The following is a 20,565-nucleotide window of genomic DNA, read 5'->3' as shown; positions in this document are numbered from 1 at the left end:
TCTGTACTAAAAATACAAAAAATTAGCTAGGCGTGATGGTGCACACCTGTAGTCTCAGCTGCTTGGGAGGCTGAGGCAGAAGAATCGCTTGAACCCAGGAGGCAGAGGTTGCAGTGAGCCGAGATCACGCCATTGCACTCCAGCCTGGGTGACAGAACAAGACTCTGTCTCAAGAAAAAAAAAAAAAAAAAATTAGATGAATTTACAGTGTATAATGTGATTTTTTTAATGGGAAATTTTATGTTACATTTTTTTAAAAACAAAAAGAAATACATTTATATTTTAATTTTTAAGCTTTTTGTGACAGCCCACAAGGGCTCACACCTGTAATCCTAACACTTTGAGAGCCTGAGATGGGAAGATCACTTGAGACCAGGAGTTTGAGACCAGCTTTGGCAACATAAGGAGACCCTTTCTCTGCAAAAAAGTAAAAAATTAGTTGGGTGTGGTACACATGGGCTTGTAGCCCCAACTCCTCAGGAGCCTGAGGCAGGGGAAGATTGCTTGAGCCTAGGAGTTCTAGGCTGCAGTAAGCTATGATTTCACCACTGCACTCCTGCCTGGGTGACAAAACAAGACCCTGTCTCTTATTTTTTTATTTTTTATTTTTTTAAAAGAAAGCTTTTTGTGATCACAGGGTCTAAAAGCTAAAAATTATTGGTTAGGCCGTGTGCAGTGGCTCACGCCTGTAATCCCAGCACTTTGGGAGGAGGAGGCGGGCAGATAACCTGAGGTCGGGAGTTCAAGACCAGCCTGGCCAACATGGAGAAACCCTGTCTCTACTGAAAATACAAAAATTAGTCGGGCATGGTGGTGGGCACCTGTAGTCCCAGCTACTCAGGAGGCTGAGGCAGGAGAATGGCATGAACCCGGGAGGCGGAGCTTGCAGTGAGCCGAGATCGCGCCACTGCACTCCAGCCTGGGCAACAGAGCGAGACTCTGTCTCAAAAAAAAAAAAAAAAATTACTGGCTTGAACCCAGTAATTTTTAGTACTTGAGTTATCAATATAATAAATAATAGATAATAAAAACATAAATATATGATAAATTTTGATATGCAGTTATTAAATTGAAAGTAAAATTTCATTAGAAATGCAAAAAGTCAAAAACAAAAACAAACTCTCTAGTCCTTGTTCCCCCATCTCTGGCAGCCACCATTCTATTTTCTGCCTCTATGAGCTTAACTACTTTAGGGACCTCATAAAAGTTGAATCATACAGTGCTTGTCTTTTGGTGACTGGTTTGTTTCACTTAGCAGAATGTTCTCAGACTCATCCTTGTTGTATTAATAGCATGTGACAGGATTTCTTTCCTTTTTTTTCTTCCTTTTTTTTTTTTTTTTTTGGAACAGGGTCTCACTCTGTTGCCCAGGCTGGAGTCCAGTGGTGTGATCACAGCTCACTGCAGCCTTTACCTCCTGGGCCCAAGTGAATCTTCCCTCCTCAGCCTCCCACGTAGCTGGGACTGTGGGCACACACCACCACACCTGGCTAATTTTTGAAATTTTTTGTAGAGATGGGGGTATTGCTATATTGTCCCGGCTGGTCTCAAACTCCTGGGCTCGAGCAATCCTTCCTTGGCCCCTCAAAGTGCTGGGATTATAGGCATGTGCCACCTCTCCCGGCCAAAACCCCCCCTTTTTATAGATGAGATACTTGCTCCAAGTTGCACAGCTGGTTTGGTCTCTTGACTCTAGATTCCAGAGGCATTGGTGGAACACTTGATCATGCTGGCTTCAGCATCTGCATGTTAACAAGCTCTTCTCGTTCGTTACTTCTCTGCACTTTAGTTTCACTGTCCCACCCCGAGCTTCTTTGGCCTCTGTGAAGCACAGATTTTCTGGGTCTGATTGGATCTAAGTCTCCTACTCTCCTCCCACAGATACTATGGCGGGACTGAGTTTATTGATGAACTGGAGACCCTCTGTCAGAAGCGAGCCCTGCAGGCCTATAAGCTGGACCCACAGTGCTGGGGGGTCAACGTCCAGCCCTACTCAGGTGATTGTCTCATCCACATGGCCTGGTGCAGCCTCATCATGTGCATCCCCCAGGGCTGACATGCACCAAGAAGCATCCTAAGAAGGACTTGCATCCTAAGAAGGACTGCCATAGGCCGGGCGCGGTTGGCTCACGCCTGTAATCCCAGCACTTTGGGAGGCAGAGGCAGGCAGGTCACCTGAGGCCGGGACTTCAAGACCACCTGACCAACATGGAGAAACCTGGTCTCTACTGAAAATACAAAAATTAGCTGGGTGTAGTGGTGCATGCCTGTAATCCCAGCTACTCAGAGGCTGAGGCAAGAGAATTGCTTGAACCTGGGAGGTAGAGGTTGCGCTAAGCCAAGATCGCGCCATTGCACGCCAGCCTGGGCAACAAGAGTGAAACTCCATCTCAAAAACAAAAAAAAAAAAAAGAAGGACTGCCATAAATAAAAGATAAGCCATGCATCTCTCTGTATTGCCCTTGGGCTCCCAGCTCTGTACCCCCTCCCAGGCAGTGCCCTTTCTCTGAACTTCCTCTTTCAAGGCTGATGGTGAAGGGGCACCTCCTGGAGCTCAGGGAAGGCACGAGGCCTGTTCTTGCCACTCCTGGGTGAAGGCTTAGTGGCCAAGGTCCCGGATGCCACTTGGTACCTCGGTCAGAAATAATCGTGTCTCCTTTGGTCCACTTGTTTCAGGCTCCCCTGCAAACTTCGCTGTGTACACTGCCCTGGTGGAACCCCATGGGCGCATCATGGGCCTGGACCTGCCAGATGGGGGCCACCTGACCCATGGGTTCATGACAGACAAGAAGAAAATCTCTGCCACGTCCATCTTCTTTGAATCTATGCCCTATAAGGTAAGCATGTGTTTCTCTCCATAGCTTTTATTTCCTTGGGAAACCTCTGATGTTTGGCTCTGCCTGTAGGGATAAGTTTGGTTTATGTGTCACTATAGGAAGTCCCCACCTTGCACCATTTTTCATTTCCCTGCCGTGGGGACTCCTCAGGCTTTCAGGACCCGCTGGGGCAGCTGGGATGGAGAGACGAGGGTCTGAGCTGAGGCCATAGGGAAACCAGTGAGGGAGGCAACTACTGAGGAGAGTTCAGGTGTGGCAGGGGCAGTGGTAACTGCTGGGAATAACAACCCTGGGGAATAGCAACCAGGTCACTACAGTTGGACCCCAGCAACAGCCACCACCTCCACAGCTCTGCCCTCACCTGGTGACATCTCTGCTCAGAGCCCCTGTGGGCCAGCAGCAGCATAAGGATGCAGTAGCTGCAGGGATGGCAGCATCCTCGGCTCCAGCACCAAAACCAGCAGCCCTGTGCCATCCACAGCAACAGTCCTCCATGGCCATGTTAGGGCCAGCCCCTGCCTGTGTATAGCGGCTACAGAGGAACAGACAGTGGTTTGACTTAGGACGTTCAACCTTAGGATAGTGCAAAAGTGACATGCATTCAATAGATATATTTCAAACTCCCATACATCCGTTCTGCTTTTCACTGTCAATACAGTATTCAGTAGATTACATGAGATAGTCAACACCGTATTATAAAATAAGCTTTGTGTTTGACTCTCTTGCCCGGTGTAGGGTACCACAGTGTTCTCAGCATGTTTAAGGTAGGCCAGGCTAGATTGTGACGTTGGATAGGTTAGGTGTATCACATGCATTTTTGACTTTATGATATTTTCAGCTTAATGATGAGTTTATTGGAATGTAACCCCATAAGTTGCGGAGCACCTGTACTGTTCAGGTGTACACCCCATTGCCATTGCCACCCCACTGCAAATACCTGATAACACAGCCAGCCCAGCAGTGGAACCAGCACCCTCAGAACCAGTGCCAAGGGCTGCCTCTAGGGTGTGCAGGGCCCCAGGCAAATACTTGTTTAGCATGAGACCCTGTCTGTATAAACACTTGGGTCGAAAAATGCATGTAAGGCCGGGTGCGGTGGCTCAAGCCTGTAATCCCAGCACTTTGGGAGGCCGAGACGGGCGGATCACGAGGTCGGGAGATCGAGACCATCCTGGCTAACATGGTGAAACCCCGTCTCTACTAAAAAAAAAATACAAAAAACTAGCCGGGCGAGGTGGCGGGCGCCTGTAGTCCCAGCTACTGGGGAGGCTGAGGCAGGAGAATGGCGGGAACCCGGGAGGCGGAGCTTGCAGTGAGCTGAGATCCGGCCACTGCACTCCAGCCTGGGCGGCAGAGCGAGACTCCGTCTCAAAAAAAAAAAAAAAGAAAAAAAAAAAAAAAAAGAAAAATGCATGTAAGATGCGTGGGCTCATTCAGGCATGGTGATTTATCTATAAAGATAAAGGATCATGGGGAGAAGAGGTAACTTGCTTATTCTTTTAGTGTCCAGTGTTGGTGATTCTTTCTAGCGTCCAGGAACCATCTTTTCATGTTCTTTATTAATAACTGTGCCATTCCTGCTTAGTTTCATGTTTGTTACCGTGAAAAAAGGCAGCAGTGCATCTTTCTCCTTGGCTGGCATTCCATGGTCTTGGGTGCATGCTGTGTGTACTCGGCCTTTGTCTCAGTGCTGGTGATTGTACGTGTGCTCTTTTTTGCAGTCATGTCTTTTCACAGAACGCCTAGGTGTTTGCAGTCACATCTCCTCACTGGCCAAGGCCAGCCTTGAAGCTAGATTTTGAAACATGTCACAATAGTTAACAAAACACTTTGCCTTGGCTGGGCTCGGTGGCTCACGCCTGTAATCCCAGCACTTTGGGAAGCTGAGACAGGCATATCACCTGAGGTCAGGAGTTCGAGACCAGCCTGGCCAACATGTTGAAACCCTGTCTCTACTAAAAATCCAAAAAATTACCCGGACGTGGTGATGCACACCCGTGGTCCCAGTGACTCAGGAGGCCAAGGCGGATAATTGCTTGAACCTGGGAGGCGGAGGTTGCAGTGAGCCAAGATGGCTCCATTGCACTCCAGAGTGGGCAACAAGAGTGAAACTCCATCTCAAAAAAAAAAGGCTGGGTGCAGTTGCTCACACTTACAATCCCAGCACTTTGGGAGGCTGAGACAGGTGGATCATGAGGTCAGGAGTTCGAGACCAACCTGGCCAACACAGTGAAACCCTGTCTCTACTAAAAATACATGGTGGTGTGCTCCTGTAATCCCACTCTTTGGGAGGCTGAGGTGGGCGGATCATCCGAGGTCAGGAGTTCGAGACCAGCCCGGCCAACATGGCAAAACCCTGTCTCTACTAAAAATACAAAAATTAGCTGGGCGTGGTGGCATACACCTGTAGTCCCAGCTACTCAGGTGGCTGAGGCAGGAGGACCACTTGAACCTGAGAGGTGGAGGTTGCAGTGAGCCAAGACTGCAACAGTGCACTCCAGCCTGGGTGACAGAGCGAGGCTCCATCTTCAAAAAAAAAAAAAAATCTGCATCCCGCACCCAGTTGCCTCCAGCCACCCCCTGTCTTTGATATACATTGTTCAGGCTGCAGTCCTGTGGGCGTGGTGAGGGGGACGCACCTCAGGATGGGCGTGGAGAGGTGGGGCCTGGGACCCTGGCCAGCTTGGGCAGCAGGAGGTGCAGCTCACCCACTGGGGGATGATTTGCGTCCTGCCCTCGGTGGGCAGGAGGAGACAGACCTTACTGGCATTTACCAGCAGCCAGAGGCAGCTGACTTCCATCCCACTGGGCTGCAGAGTTGGAGGTCAGGGGGTGTCCTAGGGCCACTGCCCTGCCCAGCCTTCACCAGACCACCTGCCTCCACCTTTAGCCCCCGCCCCCCTCCACAGCAGGAGCCCCACAAAGGGCCAAGCAACAGCAATACCAACCTTCCATTTTGTGTTTTTGGCCCATCCCCACTGTGACTCGAGAATTCCTCCCTGTCCCTGGTCCTGAGTGACTACTGGGGTCTCCTCATCCTCTGTGCACTGTGGACCCCATCTGCAGTTTATTATAAATGCCTGCGAATTCTTCTAGGAGTTGTTCTGTTGTCTCACTCTCAAGATTAAAAAAAGGAAATAAAAACCTTTGAAAAATCTATCAAAAGGGGAGAAAGCAGCACAGACTTTTTGTTGTTGTTGTAATTGTGGCTACACAAAAAATTGTATTATCATGTCCGTTTTTTTCATCTTTTTTTTTTTTTTTCTTTTGGTGGAGAACAAGGTCTCCCTATGTTGCCCAGGCGAGTCTCACACTCCTGGACTCAAGCTATCCTCCTGCTTCTGCCTCTCTAAGAGCTGGGATTACAGGCGTGAGCCACTGTGCCTGGTGAATTATGTCCATTTTTACTGGAGGTCAGCCATTGATATTTCATTTCATAAAACAGTTTCTTTGCCAGATTCAGGTGACTGAGAAAGAACCACACCCTTGAAGCAAAACACAGAAAACAAAACCACAAATCATCTTTCCACTTGACTCTCTAGATGAGGTCTTGGTTCCCAAAACCTTGCGGCCAAGCTTCTGTAGTTGGGTTGGATTGTAAGTGCCTTTTTTATTTGGAAAGAGGGACCACCAATCCTGAAACCTTTCACTCCAGATGTGCTGGTAGTTTCTGAGGGGGTCACCAAGGTAAGAGGAAGGAAGGTTGGGGCAGGGCCTTCAGAAGAGGGAGCCTCTCTGTCTCTGTCTCCTCTTTCCTGAGGCTTCTCAGATCCCAGAGCCCAGTTTTTCCTGTGGTGCACTCCATGCTCTGCTGGTTATGTGTGCTTCCCTGTGACTTTTTTTTTTTTTTTTTTGAGACAGCATCTGGCTTTGTCTCCCAGGCTGGAGTGAAGTGGCTCTATGTCAGTTCACTGCAACCTCTGCTTCCCGGGCTCAAGCGATCTTCCCTCTTCAGTTCCTTAGTAGCTGGGACTAGAGACGCATGCCACCATGCCTGGCTAATTTTTGTATTTTTTGTGGAGACGAGGTGTTGCCATGTTGCCAGGCTGGTCTTGGACTCCTGGGCTCAGCCGGAGCCTAACTCAGCCTCCCAAAGTGCTGGTATTACAGGCATGAGCCACCGCATCCAGCTGACCCTTTTTTTTTTTTTTTTTTTTTTGAGACAGTTTCACTCTTGTCACCCAGGCTAGAGTGCAGTGGCACGATCTCAGCTCACTGCAACCTCTGCCTCCTGGGTTTAAGCAATTCTCCTCCCTTAGCTTCCCAAGTCGCTGGGACTGCAGGTGTGCACCACCATGCCTGGCTAATTTTGTGTTTTTAGTAGAGGCAGAGTTCCACCATGTTGGCCAGGCTGGTCTCGAGCTCCTGACCTCAGGTGATCTGCCCCGCTCAGCCTCCCAAAGTGCTGGGATTACAGACGTGAGCCACCATGCCTGGCTGACCCCTATGTTTATAGAAGTTTAATAAAATGAACTTCCTAAGAGATGTGTTTCCAAAAAAGAAAAATAAATTATTTTAAATTTTACATTGAGGTCTACAATCTGTCTGGAATTGACTTTTTTTTTTTTTTTAACAAATTATATATAATTAAGGGATGCACAGTGATGTTATGATTTGTATACACAGTGCAGAATTATTGAATCAAGTTAACCAACATATCCCACTCCTTAAATATTTATTATTTTTCTTCCTCTCTAATTGCAACTTCGTACCCTTTGCTCAGTATCTCTCCATTATCCGCCACCCTTCAGTGACTGGTAACCACATTCTACCTTGCTTCTGTGAGTTCGTTTGTTTTATTTATTTATTTTATTTAATTTATTTCTTTTGAGACGGAGTCTCGCTTTGTCACCCAGGCTAGAGTGCAGTGGCGCCATCTCGACTCACTGCAACCTCCGCCTCCTAGGTTCAAGTGATTCTCCTGCCTCAGCCTCCTGAGTAGCTGGGATTACAGGCATGTGCCACCACGCCTGGCTAATTTTTGTATGTTTAGTAGAGACGGGGTTTCACCGTGTTGGCCAGGCTGGTCTCGAACTCCCGTCCTCAGGTAATCCACCTGCCTTGGCCTCCCAAAGTGCTGGAACTGCAGGTGTGAGCCACCGCGCTCAGCAGTTCAGTTGTTTTAGATTTCACATAGAAGTAAGATCACACGGCCAGGTGCAGTGGCTCACACCTGTAATCTCAGCACTTTGGGAGGTCGAAGTGGGAGGATCACTTGAGTCCAGGAGTTTGAGACCAGCCTGGGCAACATGGCGAAACCCCATCTCTACAAAAATACAAAAATTAGCTGGGTGTGGTGGCACTGCCCGTGGTCCCAGCTATTCAGGAGGCTGAGTGGGAGAATCGCTTGAACCCGGGAGGTGGAGGTTGCAGTGAGCCGAGATGGCACCACTGCACTCCAGCCTGGGCGACAGAGTGAGCCTCTGTCTCAAAAAAGAAGTGGGATCATGCGGTATTTGTCTTTCTGAGCCTGGCCTATTTCACTTAGCATAAGGTCCTCCAAGTTCATCAGTGTTGTTGTAAATGACAGAATTTCTTTTTTCAGGCTGATTATTATTACATTGTGTGTATATATGTGTCACATTTCCTTTGTCCATTCATCTGTTGATGGACATGGATTTTTTCTGTAATTTGGCAATTGTGAATAGTGCTGCAGTGAACATGGGAGTGCACATGTCTCTTTGACATACTGATTTCAAGTTCTTAGGATATAGATTCACAAGTGGGATTGCTGAATCTGGAATTGATTTCTTTGTGTGGGTGAGGCGGGCATCTGGATAACGTTTTTGTCCACATGGATGCCCAGTTGATCCAGTGCCATTAATTGAAAAGGTCACCCTCTCCCCACTGCACTGTGGCGTCACCACTGGCATGGATCCAATGACCTGTGTTGCGTGTGGTTCTGCTTCTGGTTAAGCCAGATGCTTTGCCCTTCCACGAATGTATGCTGCCTTAATTACTATAATTTGTCAAGCATTTTGTGACACAAAATACACAAAGCAATGATGTTTCATGTAAAGGTTTGGTATGTCTTTCCTTTTATGGTTTTTGTTATTTACATTTCATTTTCTATCTTTCTTGCTTTTACATACTTTTTTTTTTTTTTTTGAGATGGAGTCTCGCTCTGTCACCCAGGCTGGAGTGCAGTGGCGCAATCTTGGCTCACTGCAAGCTCCGCCACCTGGGTTCACACCGTTCTGTCTCAGCCTACCGAGTAGCTGGGACTACAGGCGCTCACCACCACGCCCAGCTAACTTTTTGTATTTTTAGTAAAGACGGGGTTTCACCGTGTTAGCCAGGATAGTCTCGATCTCCTGACCTCATAATCCGCCCGCTTCAGCCTCCCAAAGTGCTGGGATTACAGGCCTGAGCCACTGAGCCCGGGCCCTACTTTTTGTTTTTCAATGCTGTATCCAGTGACCTTGCTAAATTTGCTTATTCTAACAGTTGGCCCCTTGCGTCTTGATTTTCTAGGTATATTGTATTGTCTGTGTGTGATGTCAGTTTTTAAATTTCTTCTTTCCTAATTGTTATGCCTTTTGTTTCTTTTTCTTGCCTCATTATACTTGGAATAGAAGTGGTATTAGCAGGCATTTTGGTCTTGTTCCTGAAGGTAACTGTTTTGGTTTACGTTGTGTGGTCCTGTCGCATTTGTTTCATTCTGCAGGTGCTTTTTGGTTCCTTCTTGGGGGGTAGTGCCCCAGCAGCAGGGCTCACTACAACCCTGGGACTCCTCAGGGACTCCTGGGTCTGTGAGCCATACTTGGTTGAGCAGGCTGAACACACCAGTATCCTGTCTCACCCTCAAGTCTTCATCTAGGACATCGTTCCTTTTGTCATGGCGGGCGGAGTGAGTTCAGGTGGGAGGACAGGAGGCAGGTGTGGCTGGAGGAAGCCGCCTGAACCTGCCTCCCTGACATTCCACAGGTGAACCCAGACACTGGCTACATCAACTATGACCAGCTGGAGGAGAACGCACGCCTCTTCCACCCGAAGTTGATCATCGCAGGTGATGCGCGGGGTGGAAAGTGACCTTGTTCACCAGTAGCCTGGTGCCTCTTACAGAATGAGGATGGAAAGATGTTCCCACCCTGTTGAGCCCACTGCTAGTTTCTGCCCTGGATAACTGAGTTTCTGGGGTCCACATATATTAGTTTCTTTCAGGATACAGAGGTGTGTTTGCTGCTTTTTGTGCTACGTGGATTAAGATCTGAGACTGTTCTCAGAGAAGCATCTAGAAATGTCAGGCCCTGACTGGGTTGGCAATAGTAGTTGGGGAAATCTCAACCACCAAGACGTTGAAGAGTCAGACAGAGTGGTTGCCTTTAGCACAGAGGTGCTTTTTGAGGGCATTCTCCATTTTTGCTCTGAGATTTTAGGGGAAGAAATCTCTGGGCTTTCAGATCTACGTATCTAGAGGCCAGTGTGAAGCCAACTCAGCTGGCCCGTAGACATCTCTGATGCAACTGTGTCACTTTTCCTGTCTCAGGAACCAGCTGCTACTCCCGAAACCTGGACTATGCCCGGCTGCGGAAGATTGCAGATGAGAACGGGGCATATCTCATGGCGGACATGGCACACATCAGTGGGCTGGTGGTGGCTGGCGTGGTGCCCTCCCCATTTGAACACTGCCACGTGGTGACCACCACCACTCACAAGACCCTGCGAGGCTGCCGAGCTGGCATGATCTTCTACAGGAAAGGTGTGCTCCCGAATGTTGGGTACAGACGGGTACCATGGTTTACATTTCTCCTGTGGGGGTTCAGATTCAGTTGAGGGAGCTGGGAAAAACTCTGACCTGGGATCCCTGGAAAATCTTAAGATCCCAGTCCCTTAAAGAGCTGCTTAGGAAGAAGCAGTGACAGGCTTTACAGAAAGAATTCCCGGCGGGGCGTGAGGGCTCACACCTGTAATCCCAGCAGTTTGGGAGGCCGAGGCGGGCGGATCACAAGGTCAGATCGAGACCATCCTGGCTGACACGGTGAAACCCTGTCTCTACTAAAAACACAAAACATTAGCCGGGTGTGGTGGTGGACGCCTGTGGTCCCAGCTACTTTGGAGGCTGAGGCAGGAGAATGGCGTGAACCCGGGAGGCGGAGCTTGCAGTGAGCCGAGATCGCGCCACTGCACTCCAGCCTGGGCGACAGAGCGAGACTCCGTCTCAAAAAGAAAAAGAAAAAAAAAGAAAGGATTCCCCAGAAGGAGGCTGTCAGCCACAGCTCCTGCTTCACTTTTGTGCGTCCAGGTCCTAGGAACACAGGAGGGGGATCAGCAACCACTACCTGAATTAATCCTTCCCTTGAGAGGCAGGTGTTTGAATGAAAGGAGGGTACATGGCTGGCTGGGGGCTACTGGGAGGCCTCACAAGGCTGCATTATTCTGGTAAACTTACAGTGGTCTGTCATGTTTCTTAAAGAGAAAGACTCACGGTAGTCAAACTAGAAGACATGGATGTATAAACATTAATATCATTTTAGTGAAGGTTTTTCTTTCCGTTACCTTATAACCTACCCCTAGGCACTCCCTTTATTTTCGAATTCCCTTACCTGGGAAAGCCTGTTAGTGGTCAGGTCATCATTTAGCCTGTGGTGAGACTTGATGTGCCAACTTTGCATCGGCAGAGACACCAGCCCACTGGTGACTATATTACTCTTACCTGATGCAGGGTCTTCTTGCCCAGCCCCTGGCTGGGACTCGACACAGCCACATGCCCCCTCAGCTTCTCAACACCCATTGCCTCTCTGCTCCTCTGAGCAAATTCTTTAGCTGTGCTGATGTTTCTGAGGCAGGTAGCCATTCCCACCTGCCCGGGAGTCATTTGGTTTTTTCCCCCACTGTGTGTTGATGTGATTCATTTCACCCAGTGCTGAGGGATTCTGGAGCCAGCCTGTCAGAGCAAATACTTGCTCCGCTGCACACCCGCTGTATGACTTTGGGCTGGTTGTGCAGCCTCTCTGTGCCTCATTTCCTCACCTCTAGAGTGGGGACTGTAATAATAGTACCTGTCCCTTTGGACTGCTCTTTTGAGGATTAAATGAATTTATGTAAAGTGATTAGAGCAGTTCTTGGCTCACTAGAAGCTCTAGATAGATGTTAATTGTTATAGATTATGACTGAATAGTAGCCATTATTGATGGTTAACTTTTTCTCAGAAAGGAACCTTGTTCTCCATCTTCAGCCACATGAGCTTTGTCTTCAGCACATCTTGGAGACTCTTCACATTTTATTTTTGGGGACAGGGTCTCAGTCTGTCACTCAGGCTGCAGTGCAGTGGTACAATCGAAGCTCACTGCAACTTCAACTCCCTGGGCCCAAGCAATCCTCCCACCTCACCCTCCCATGTAGCTGGGACCACAGGTGCGTGCCACCACGTCTGGCTAATTTTTAAATTTTTCTGTGGACATGGGTTCTCTCTTTGTTGCTCAGGCTGGTCTTGAACTCCTGGGTTCAAGGGATCCTCCCACCTCTGCCTCCCAAAGCGCTGGGATTACGTGGACTTTTTTTTTTTGCCCCGGAGACAGAGTTTTGCTCTTGTCGCCCAGGGTGGAGCGCAGTGGCGCAGTCTCAGCTCACTGCAACCTCCGCCTCCCGGGTTCAACCCGTTCTCCTGCCTCAGCCTTCCAAGTAGCTGGAATTACAGGTGTCTGCCACCACGCCCAGCTGATTTTTGTATTATTAATAGAGACAGGGTTTCACTATGTTGACCAGGCTGGTCTTGAACTGACAGTTGATCCACCTGCCTCTGCCTCCCAAAGTGCTGGGATTACAGGCGTGAGCCACCGCGCCCGGCCACATGGACATTTCTTTAAGGAAAGATGTCCAGGGCAAATTCTTTTTTTTTTTTTTTTGTTTTGTTTTGTTTTGTTTTGTTTTTGTTTTTGTTTTGAGGCGGAGTCTCGCTCTGTCGCCCAGGCTGGAGTGCAGTGGCGCGATCTCGGCTCACTGCAAGCTCCGCCTCCCGGGTTCCCGCCATTCTCCTGCCTCAGCCTCCCGAGTAGCTGGGGCTACAGGCGCCGCCACCACGCCCGGCTAATTTTTTTGTATTTTTAGTGGAGACGGGGTTTCATTGTGTTAGCCAGGATGGTCTCGATCTCCTGACCTCGTGATCCGCCCGTCTCGGCCTCCCAAAGTGCTGGGATTACAGGCTTGAGCCACCGCGCCCGGCCCAGGGCAAATTCTTGAATTCTTGGTTACAATGTTAGTGGAGGGAAATTTCTGTCCTTTTTTTTCTTTTCTTTTTTTTTTTTTTTTTGAGACAGAGTGTCACGGTGTCACCCAGGCTGGAGTGAGCTCTCGGCTCACTGCAACCTTTGCCTCTCGGGTTCAAGCGATTCTTCTGCCTCAGCCTTCTGAGTAGCTGGGACTACAGGTGCACACCACCATGCCCGAGTAATTTTTGTATTTTTAGTAGAGATGGGGTTTTGCCATGTTGGCCAGGCTGGTCTCAAACTCCTGACCTCGTGATCCACCCACCTTGGCCTCCCAAAGTGCGGGGATTACAGGTGTGAGTCACTGCGTCTAGCCTGTCCTTTCATTTTTAAGGCCTTGTTATAGTCATGTTAAGAAGAGATGCCATCAGAGGAGGCAAGTGAACAGTTGAGGTGCTGAAACCAGCATTCTAGCCAGAGTCATCCATGATGTCCTTGTTGCCAAAGAATAAGGATACTGGTCTGCCCTCAGGAGGCAAGGGCCCCCGTCTGCTCCGCTGTGTTACAAACCAGTTCTCCATGCCAGGATAAAGGCCAGGCTTGTGCTTGATACTTCCCTGGCCAGTCTGGGTTTGAGCCTAAAATGAAAAAGAGGGGACAGTCCATACGATCCCATTGTGATGTTTTTCTTCCTCTAGGAGTGAAAAATGTGGATCCCAAGACTGGCAAAGAGATTCTGTACAACCTGGAGTCTCTTATCAATTCTGCTGTGTTCCCTGGCCTGCAGGGAGGTCCCCACAACCACGCCATTGCTGGTAAAACATCATCTGCTTCTGCTCATCCTGTGGCCCCTAATTCCCATCTCACCTGTCCTCCAAAATCGTGTGCTAGGACTTCCACGCTAGGGAAAAAGCTGGAGGGCTGTCTCTGTCCAGGAGATGCTAACACAGAGTAGGGCATGGTTGAGACTGGCCTAAGGTAGGGACAATAGGGAATGGCATCCACTCCATGTGTACGGCCACCCAGAGGCAAACCTGTGGGTCAGGCTGGGTTTTGTAAAGTACGTGGAGCCCTCTTAAGGAAGGAATCTGACAGTTAGGTGAGGGCAAAGCACAAGTGAGAGAGATTGGGGTCCAAACCCTGCAGGATGAGCCCCCTTGCCCTTGATGGACCTGGCCTGTGGTGGTGGAGGCCCCTGTGTCTGAGCCTCCCACCCTGCACCAGTGCCACATCAGTGACTCCTGAGTCAGATTCCATGACTGCCCAGCAGGTTCTCATTGACTTGTTCTTTTTCTCTTTGTACAAGTAGCTTAGGACATTTGTGATGACTCAAGAGTTATCCCACTGCCTTTGTGGAACAAGGACATTGGTAGAACTCATTCCCGCTAAGGGGCTCAGGATGAAGGTGTAGCTTCTCGGTCAGGAGACGCACGAGCACTTCTAGAGAGGAACCAGCGATCAGGAGATATTGGGCATAGGGGTGGAAGGAGCTGGGGTCCCAGGCGTGTTCTCATGTTCTCCTGTCACACCTACACACTTGGCACCCACGGCTGCTTCAACTCTGGGATGCAGGGATCACCCCATCCCCAGCTGCTCTGGACGCCCTTTCCAGTTGTTTTCACAAGTATCGATAGGCGGCTGTGTGCGGGACACAGGCCTGTGGCTTCTCCTTACCCTCCATTCTCTGTGTCCCTTGAAGCAGCGCTCAGGACTGAATGCAAGGTACCAGATGAGTCTGAACGGTGGTGCAGGGTAGGACGAAGGCTGCACCTCCTACCTGCGCTCTGACCTGAGAGAGCTGCATAATCTGGCGTCAAGAGCATCAGCTCTTAGGGCTGCTAAGTAATCATTTTCACACATCAAGATTAAAAAGGATGTAAAATCCATCTTGCTTAACAGCTTTGGTACGGTAATGTTAGCACAGAACTTCCACGCTTAGGGAAACTTCCACGCTTACCTCAACAGCAGTTCCTCAGAGAAGCATATCAGCTGGGCGCAGTGGCTCATGCCTATAATCTCAGCACTTTGGGAGGCTGAGGCAGGCGGGTCACTTGAGCCCAGGAGTTCGGGACCAGCCTGGCCAACATGGAGAAACCCCATCTCTACTAAAAATATAAAAAATTAGCCAGGCGTGGCCGGGCGCAGTGGCTCACGCCTATAGTCCCAGCACTTTGAGGCTGAGGTGGGTGGATCACTTGAGGTCAAGAGTTCCAGACCAGGCTGGGCGCAGTGGCTCACGCCTGTAATCCCAGCACTTTGGGAGGCCGAGGCGGGCAGATCACGAGGTCAGGAGATTGAGACCACAGTGAAACCCCATCTCTTCTTTTTTTTTTTTTTTTTTTTTTTTTGAGACGGAGTCTCGCTCTGTCACTCAGGCTGGAGTGCAGTGGCCGGATCTCAGCTCACTGCAAGCTCCGCCTCCCGGGTTCACGCCATTCTCCTGCCTCAGCCTCCCGAGTAGCTGGGACTACAGGCGCCTGCCACCTCGCCCGGCTAAGTTTTTGTATTTTTAGTAGAGACGGAGTTTCACTGTGTTAGCCAGGATGGTCTCGATCTCCTGACCTCGTGATCCGCCCGTCTCGGCCTCCCAAAGTGCTGGGATTACAGGCTTGAGCCACCGCGCCCGGCCTAAACCCCATCTCTTCTAAAAATACAAAAAATTAGCCGGGCACGGTGGCGGGTGCCTGTAGTCCCAGCTACTCGGGAGGCTGAGGCAGGAGAATGGCATGAACCCGGGAGGCGGAGCTTGCAGTGAGCTGAGATCACGCCACTGCACTCCAGCCTGGGCAATGGAGCAACACTCTGCCTCAAAAAAAAAAAAAAAAAAAAGAGTTCCAGACCAGCCTGGCCAATATATAGTGAAACCCTGTCTCTACTGAAAAATACAAAACTTAGCTGGACATGGTGGCACATGCCTGTAGTCCCAGCTACTTAGGAAGCTGAGGCAGGAGAATCGCTTGAACCTGGGAGGCGGAGGTTGCAGTGAGCCGAGATCGCGCCACTGCACTCCAGCCTGAGCAACAGAGCAAGACTCCCATCTCTCAAAAAAAAAAAAAAGGCCGGGCGCGGTGGCTCAAGCCTGTAATCCCAGCACTTTGGGAGGCCGAGACGGGTGGATCACGAGGTCAGGAGATCGAGACCATCCTGGCGAACACGATGAAACCCCGTCTCTACTAAAAAATACAAAAAACTAGCCGGGCGAGATGGCGGGCGCCTGTAATCCCAGTTACTTGGGAGGCTGAGGCAGGAGAATGGCGTAAACCCCGGAGGTGGAGCTTGCAGTGAGCTGAGATCCGGCCACTGCACTCCAGCCCGGGCGACAGAGCGAGACTCCGTCTCAAAAAAAAAAAAAAAAAAAAAAAAAATTAGCCAGGTGTGGTAGGACGTACCTGTAGTCGCACCTACTCAGGAGACTGAGATGGGAGGATCATCTGAGCTCAGGAAGTCAAGGCTGCAGTGAACTGTGATCATGCCACCGCACTCCAGCCTACGCAATGGGAGTGAGACCCTGTTCAAAAAATATAAAAATAAAAAATTTTTTTGGCTGGGCACGGTGCTCATGCCTGTAATCCCAGCACTTGGGGAGGCCAAGGCAGGTGGATCACTTGAGGTCAGGAGTTCAAGACCAGCCTGGCCAATATAGTGAAACCCTATCTCTACTAAAAATACCAACAAAAGTTAGCTGGGCGTGGTGGCGTGTGCTTGTATTCCCAGCTATTAGGGAGGCTGAGGCAGAAGAATCACTTGAACCTGGGAGGCAGAGGTTGCAGTGAGCCAAGATCATGCCACTGCACTCCAGCCTGGGCGACAGAAGTGAAACTCCATCTCAAAAAATAAATAATAATAATAAATTTTTAAATATATCATTTTGGAGGAAAATGTAATCCAACCCAAAAGCAAGGGGTGACATTGAAAAGCAAGGAAGCTTGAGTAAAAACAGGAATGTTGTTTGACTTATCATCTGTGTATGATTTTATCCTGTTCTCCTGACCTATTGTCTCTTCCTGTCCAGGGGTTGCTGTGGCCCTGAAGCAAGCTATGACTCTGGAATTTAAAGTTTATCAGCACCAGGTGGTGGCCAACTGCAGGGCTCTGTCTGAGGCACTGATGGAGCTGGGCTACAAAATAGTCACAGGTACAGACACAGATGGTGTTCAGCAGGCCTGTTCTTGTGGTTGCATTAGGGCTTGCTCCTCAGTTTGTGCAACCGGGATGTGGTCCAGGCTCTGTTGCTGCAGCTGCAATGACTGGGGCCCACCTTGGGAGGAGGTCAGCCTCACCTCCAGCTGGAAAGCCTCCCCCTGCCTCAGACCAGCCAGCTGCCCCCTTGGGTGAGCCACAGATGTTGGGAATAGTGGCTGTGATTGGTCACCGGCATAAGGACTGCATGTCCTCAGAACAGCTTTGCAGGATGACCTGAGGCTCACGAGAGGTTGGACTGTAGTGGTCACACACCCGGTAGGTGGCAGAGCCAGGACTCTGTGGTGATGCCTGGCACTGTGCCATGGGAGTGTCTTCTCTCACCCCGCTGAGCTGGGTGCACGGGCTGTCCCCTCCCAGTTTGCTGCATGTTCCTAGGGAGTTGGCTTGCTATAGCCATGTTTGGATCTGTACATTCTGGAGCTGTGGGCTGTGAATGAGATGGACTTCCCAGGTCAGGGCCCCACTGTGGGGTGCCATCCACCTCACAGCCACTGCAGGTTTCCACGGGGAGAGCGCGTTCTTTTTGGCCGGCAGCATACTCGATCCTCCTGAGGAAGGGCGACTTGATACCGAGTCCCACGAGACTGCTGGTTGTGCTAGCAGTGGTGTGGTCCAGGAATGTGGGTCCTGCTGTGTGTAGACCTGAGTGCCCACTCTCTGCACCATGCCCTTTGCCCTTTACAGGGATCACAGGACCCCTGGTCTAAGGAGTGGGGCTCCCACCCAATCCTACATGTGTGGCAGCGCCTGGAAAGGCCGGGCCAGTGGTGTCTCCTCAGCAGTACCAGCCACACCCTCTTTTATGTTCTACTTCACTTACTTTCTGTTCTCCCTTCATCCTCCATGTCTTCAAATAACAAAGCCCAAGAAGTCCTCAGGTGGACTGTGACCTTCAGGGTGCTTTAGCTCAGGAGTCCGCAACCTCCAGGCCACGGACTAGTACTAGTTTGTGGCCTGTTAGGAACCTGGCTGCATAGCAGGAAGTGAGCAGGGCCGACAGCATTGCCACCTGAGCTCTGCCTCCTGTCAGATCAATGGCAGCATTATATTCTCACAGGAGCTGAACCCTGTTGTGAACTGCACATGTGAGGGATCTAGGTTGGGCCTCTTTAGAGAAACTATCTTTTTTTTCCTTCTGATTATACCTGCATCCTTCTGAGAATCTAATGCCCGATGATCTGAGGTGGAAATTTCATCCCCAAACCATCCCCCAATGCCATCCGTGGAAAAACTGTCTTCCACAGTTCCTGGTGCCAAAAAGGTTGGGGACCACTGCTTTAGGTCCCTGTTTCTCAAACTTGGATGTGCACACCACCCCTGGGGCTGCTGGTACGATGCAGATTCTGACCAGGTCTTGGGTGATGCTGGTCTGGGAGCCACCCTTGGAGTTGTGAGGGTTTAGGCCATAGTCCCTGTCACCATGGGCATCTCATGGCATGGGCCTGCCCTCTCCCTGGTGACTTTGTCATTGTCACTCTACCCTCTGAGGGCCCGATGCACACGGCTGAAATAGATAATGCTTGTGAATGCCCGCTTTGGTGCCTGGCACTGTGAGAAGCACTGTGTCCGGTATCTTACTTAAACCTCATGACAGCCCTGTGAATTACTGGTGTTTTTGTTACAAATGGGCATCTGAGGTTTCACAATGTTGAGCTGCCTGCCTAAAGCCACACAGCAAGTGAGTGGGCACAGCTGGGGGGATGCAAAGCCAAGCTGGAGCCCTAGCTCGCCCGTAGCTTCAAAGGGATCCCTGCAACACAGCCCAGAAGCAGAGGCCCTAGTGCCGTCAGCACCCAAGGCAATACCCCGGCTTAATGAAGGTTCAAAGTGGAAGGATCCTCCTGTGTGACCTCGGACCAGGTGCAGAAAACTCTGTTAGCCTTGCTGTTGTCACCTTACCACTTTGATAATACCATCAGCCTCAAGGGATCCGGGAAAAACCTACCACAGGCTACAGTGTCTGGCACCTAATATGCTCCGTGAGCATGCCCCTTACCCCCCAAAGTAACTTGAACCACTGCCCAATACTCATGCTGCCTTCGGGGGAGCCTTTACCATCACTGTTAGAGACATGCCCAAGCAACGTGTCAGAGAAACAAGACAGGAGCAGCCTGAGGAAGCTGTCCCTTCCCAATGGGAATGTCAGGCCCTCTGCTGTATGATCAGTTACCCCTCTCAAAAGTGCTCTATCCTTCCTTTCACGTTCTTAGGCACGCACATCTCTCGTGGGCATTAGAATCCCGGGCCATGTGGTGGGGGTGCTCACCTTCCTGACCTCATCTGCTTTGGCCGCCTTCACCCTTGCCTTCATGTCACAGATTCCTTCACGGCATAGAATTAGCCTGCATTTCTATGTGTCCAACTTTGTTTCCAGGTGGTTCTGACAACCATTTGATCCTCGTGGATCTCCGTTCCAAAGGCACAGATGGTGGAAGGGCTGAGAAGGTGCTAGAAGCCTGTTCTATTGCCTGCAACAAGAACACCTGCCCAGGTGAGAATCATCCTTGGCCTTCTCCTTCACTCCTCTCCCATCTGCATTTCTTCTGGCCAAAGTTGTAGCTGATGAAGATACTAGCTCTGGAGACAGACCTCAGATAAAAACTGGAGTGGGGATGGGGCACGGTGGCTCACGCCTGTAATCCCAGCACTTTGGGAGGCCGAGGCAGGTGGATCACTTGAGGTCAGGAATTCAAGACCAGCCTGGCCAAAATGGTGAAACCCTGTCTCTACTAAAAATAGAACAATTAGCTGGGCATGGTGGTGCATACCTCTAATCCCAGCTACTCGGGAGGCTGAGGCAGGAGAGATGCTTGAACCGGGGAAGCAGAGGTTGCAGTGAGTGGAGATTGTACCACTGCACTCCAGCCTGGGCAACAGAATGAGACTCTAACAAACAAACAAACAAAAAACTGGACTGGGCACGGTGGTTCACGCCTGTAATTCCAGCACTTTGGGAGGCTGAGGTGGGTGAATCACGAGGTCAGGAGATTGAGACGGCTAACGGTGAAACCCCGTCTCTACTAAAAATGCAAAAAATTAGCCGGGCGTGGTAGCACACGCCTGTAGTCCTAGCTACTCGGGAGGCTGAGGCAGAAGAATCGCTTGAACCTGGGAGGCGGAGGCTGCAGTGAGCTGAGATCACACCATTGCACTCCAGCTTGGGTGAGTGAGGCTCTGTCTCAGGAAAAAAAAAACTGGAGCAGGGGCGGGGACCATACCTTGGCTGTCTCTCGGCTGCGCCTTTATACTTGGCCCTGACCCTGCCAAGGAGCAAAAAGACTGATGTGGAGCCGTTGGAGGTGGTACATTCATTAGATGAGGGAGGTCAGAGGCTGCATTTTTCTCTGGGTTGTTAACAAAATATTGATGATGCATCT

General features: G+C 50.1%; 1 protein-coding gene across 4 annotated transcripts in view; it reads left to right on the top strand.

The window, feature by feature from the left end:
• Window positions 1–20,565, top strand: part of LOC105491103 (serine hydroxymethyltransferase 1) — a 38,838-nt gene that overhangs the window by 17,134 nt on the left and 1,139 nt on the right. For all 4 annotated transcript variants that reach the window (XM_071082467.1, XM_071082466.1, XM_071082469.1 and 1 more), the window contains exons 4-10: window positions 1,882–1,997; window positions 2,677–2,837; window positions 9,765–9,846; window positions 10,327–10,539; window positions 13,684–13,800; window positions 16,998–17,120; window positions 19,563–19,679. In XM_071082467.1, the coding sequence (XP_070938568.1) occupies window positions 1,882–1,997; window positions 2,677–2,837; window positions 9,765–9,846; window positions 10,327–10,539; window positions 13,684–13,800; window positions 16,998–17,120; window positions 19,563–19,679 (929 nt within the window). The remainder of the gene's footprint in view (window positions 1–1,881; window positions 1,998–2,676; window positions 2,838–9,764; window positions 9,847–10,326; window positions 10,540–13,683; window positions 13,801–16,997; window positions 17,121–19,562; window positions 19,680–20,565) is intronic.

This window comes from Macaca nemestrina, chromosome 17 (genome assembly GCF_043159975.1).
Source record: "Macaca nemestrina isolate mMacNem1 chromosome 17, mMacNem.hap1, whole genome shotgun sequence".
NCBI lineage: Eukaryota > Metazoa > Chordata > Mammalia > Primates > Cercopithecidae > Macaca > Macaca nemestrina.
The sequence above is the reverse complement of the archived record's forward strand: the minus strand, read 5'-3'. Positions and strand labels throughout refer to the sequence as shown.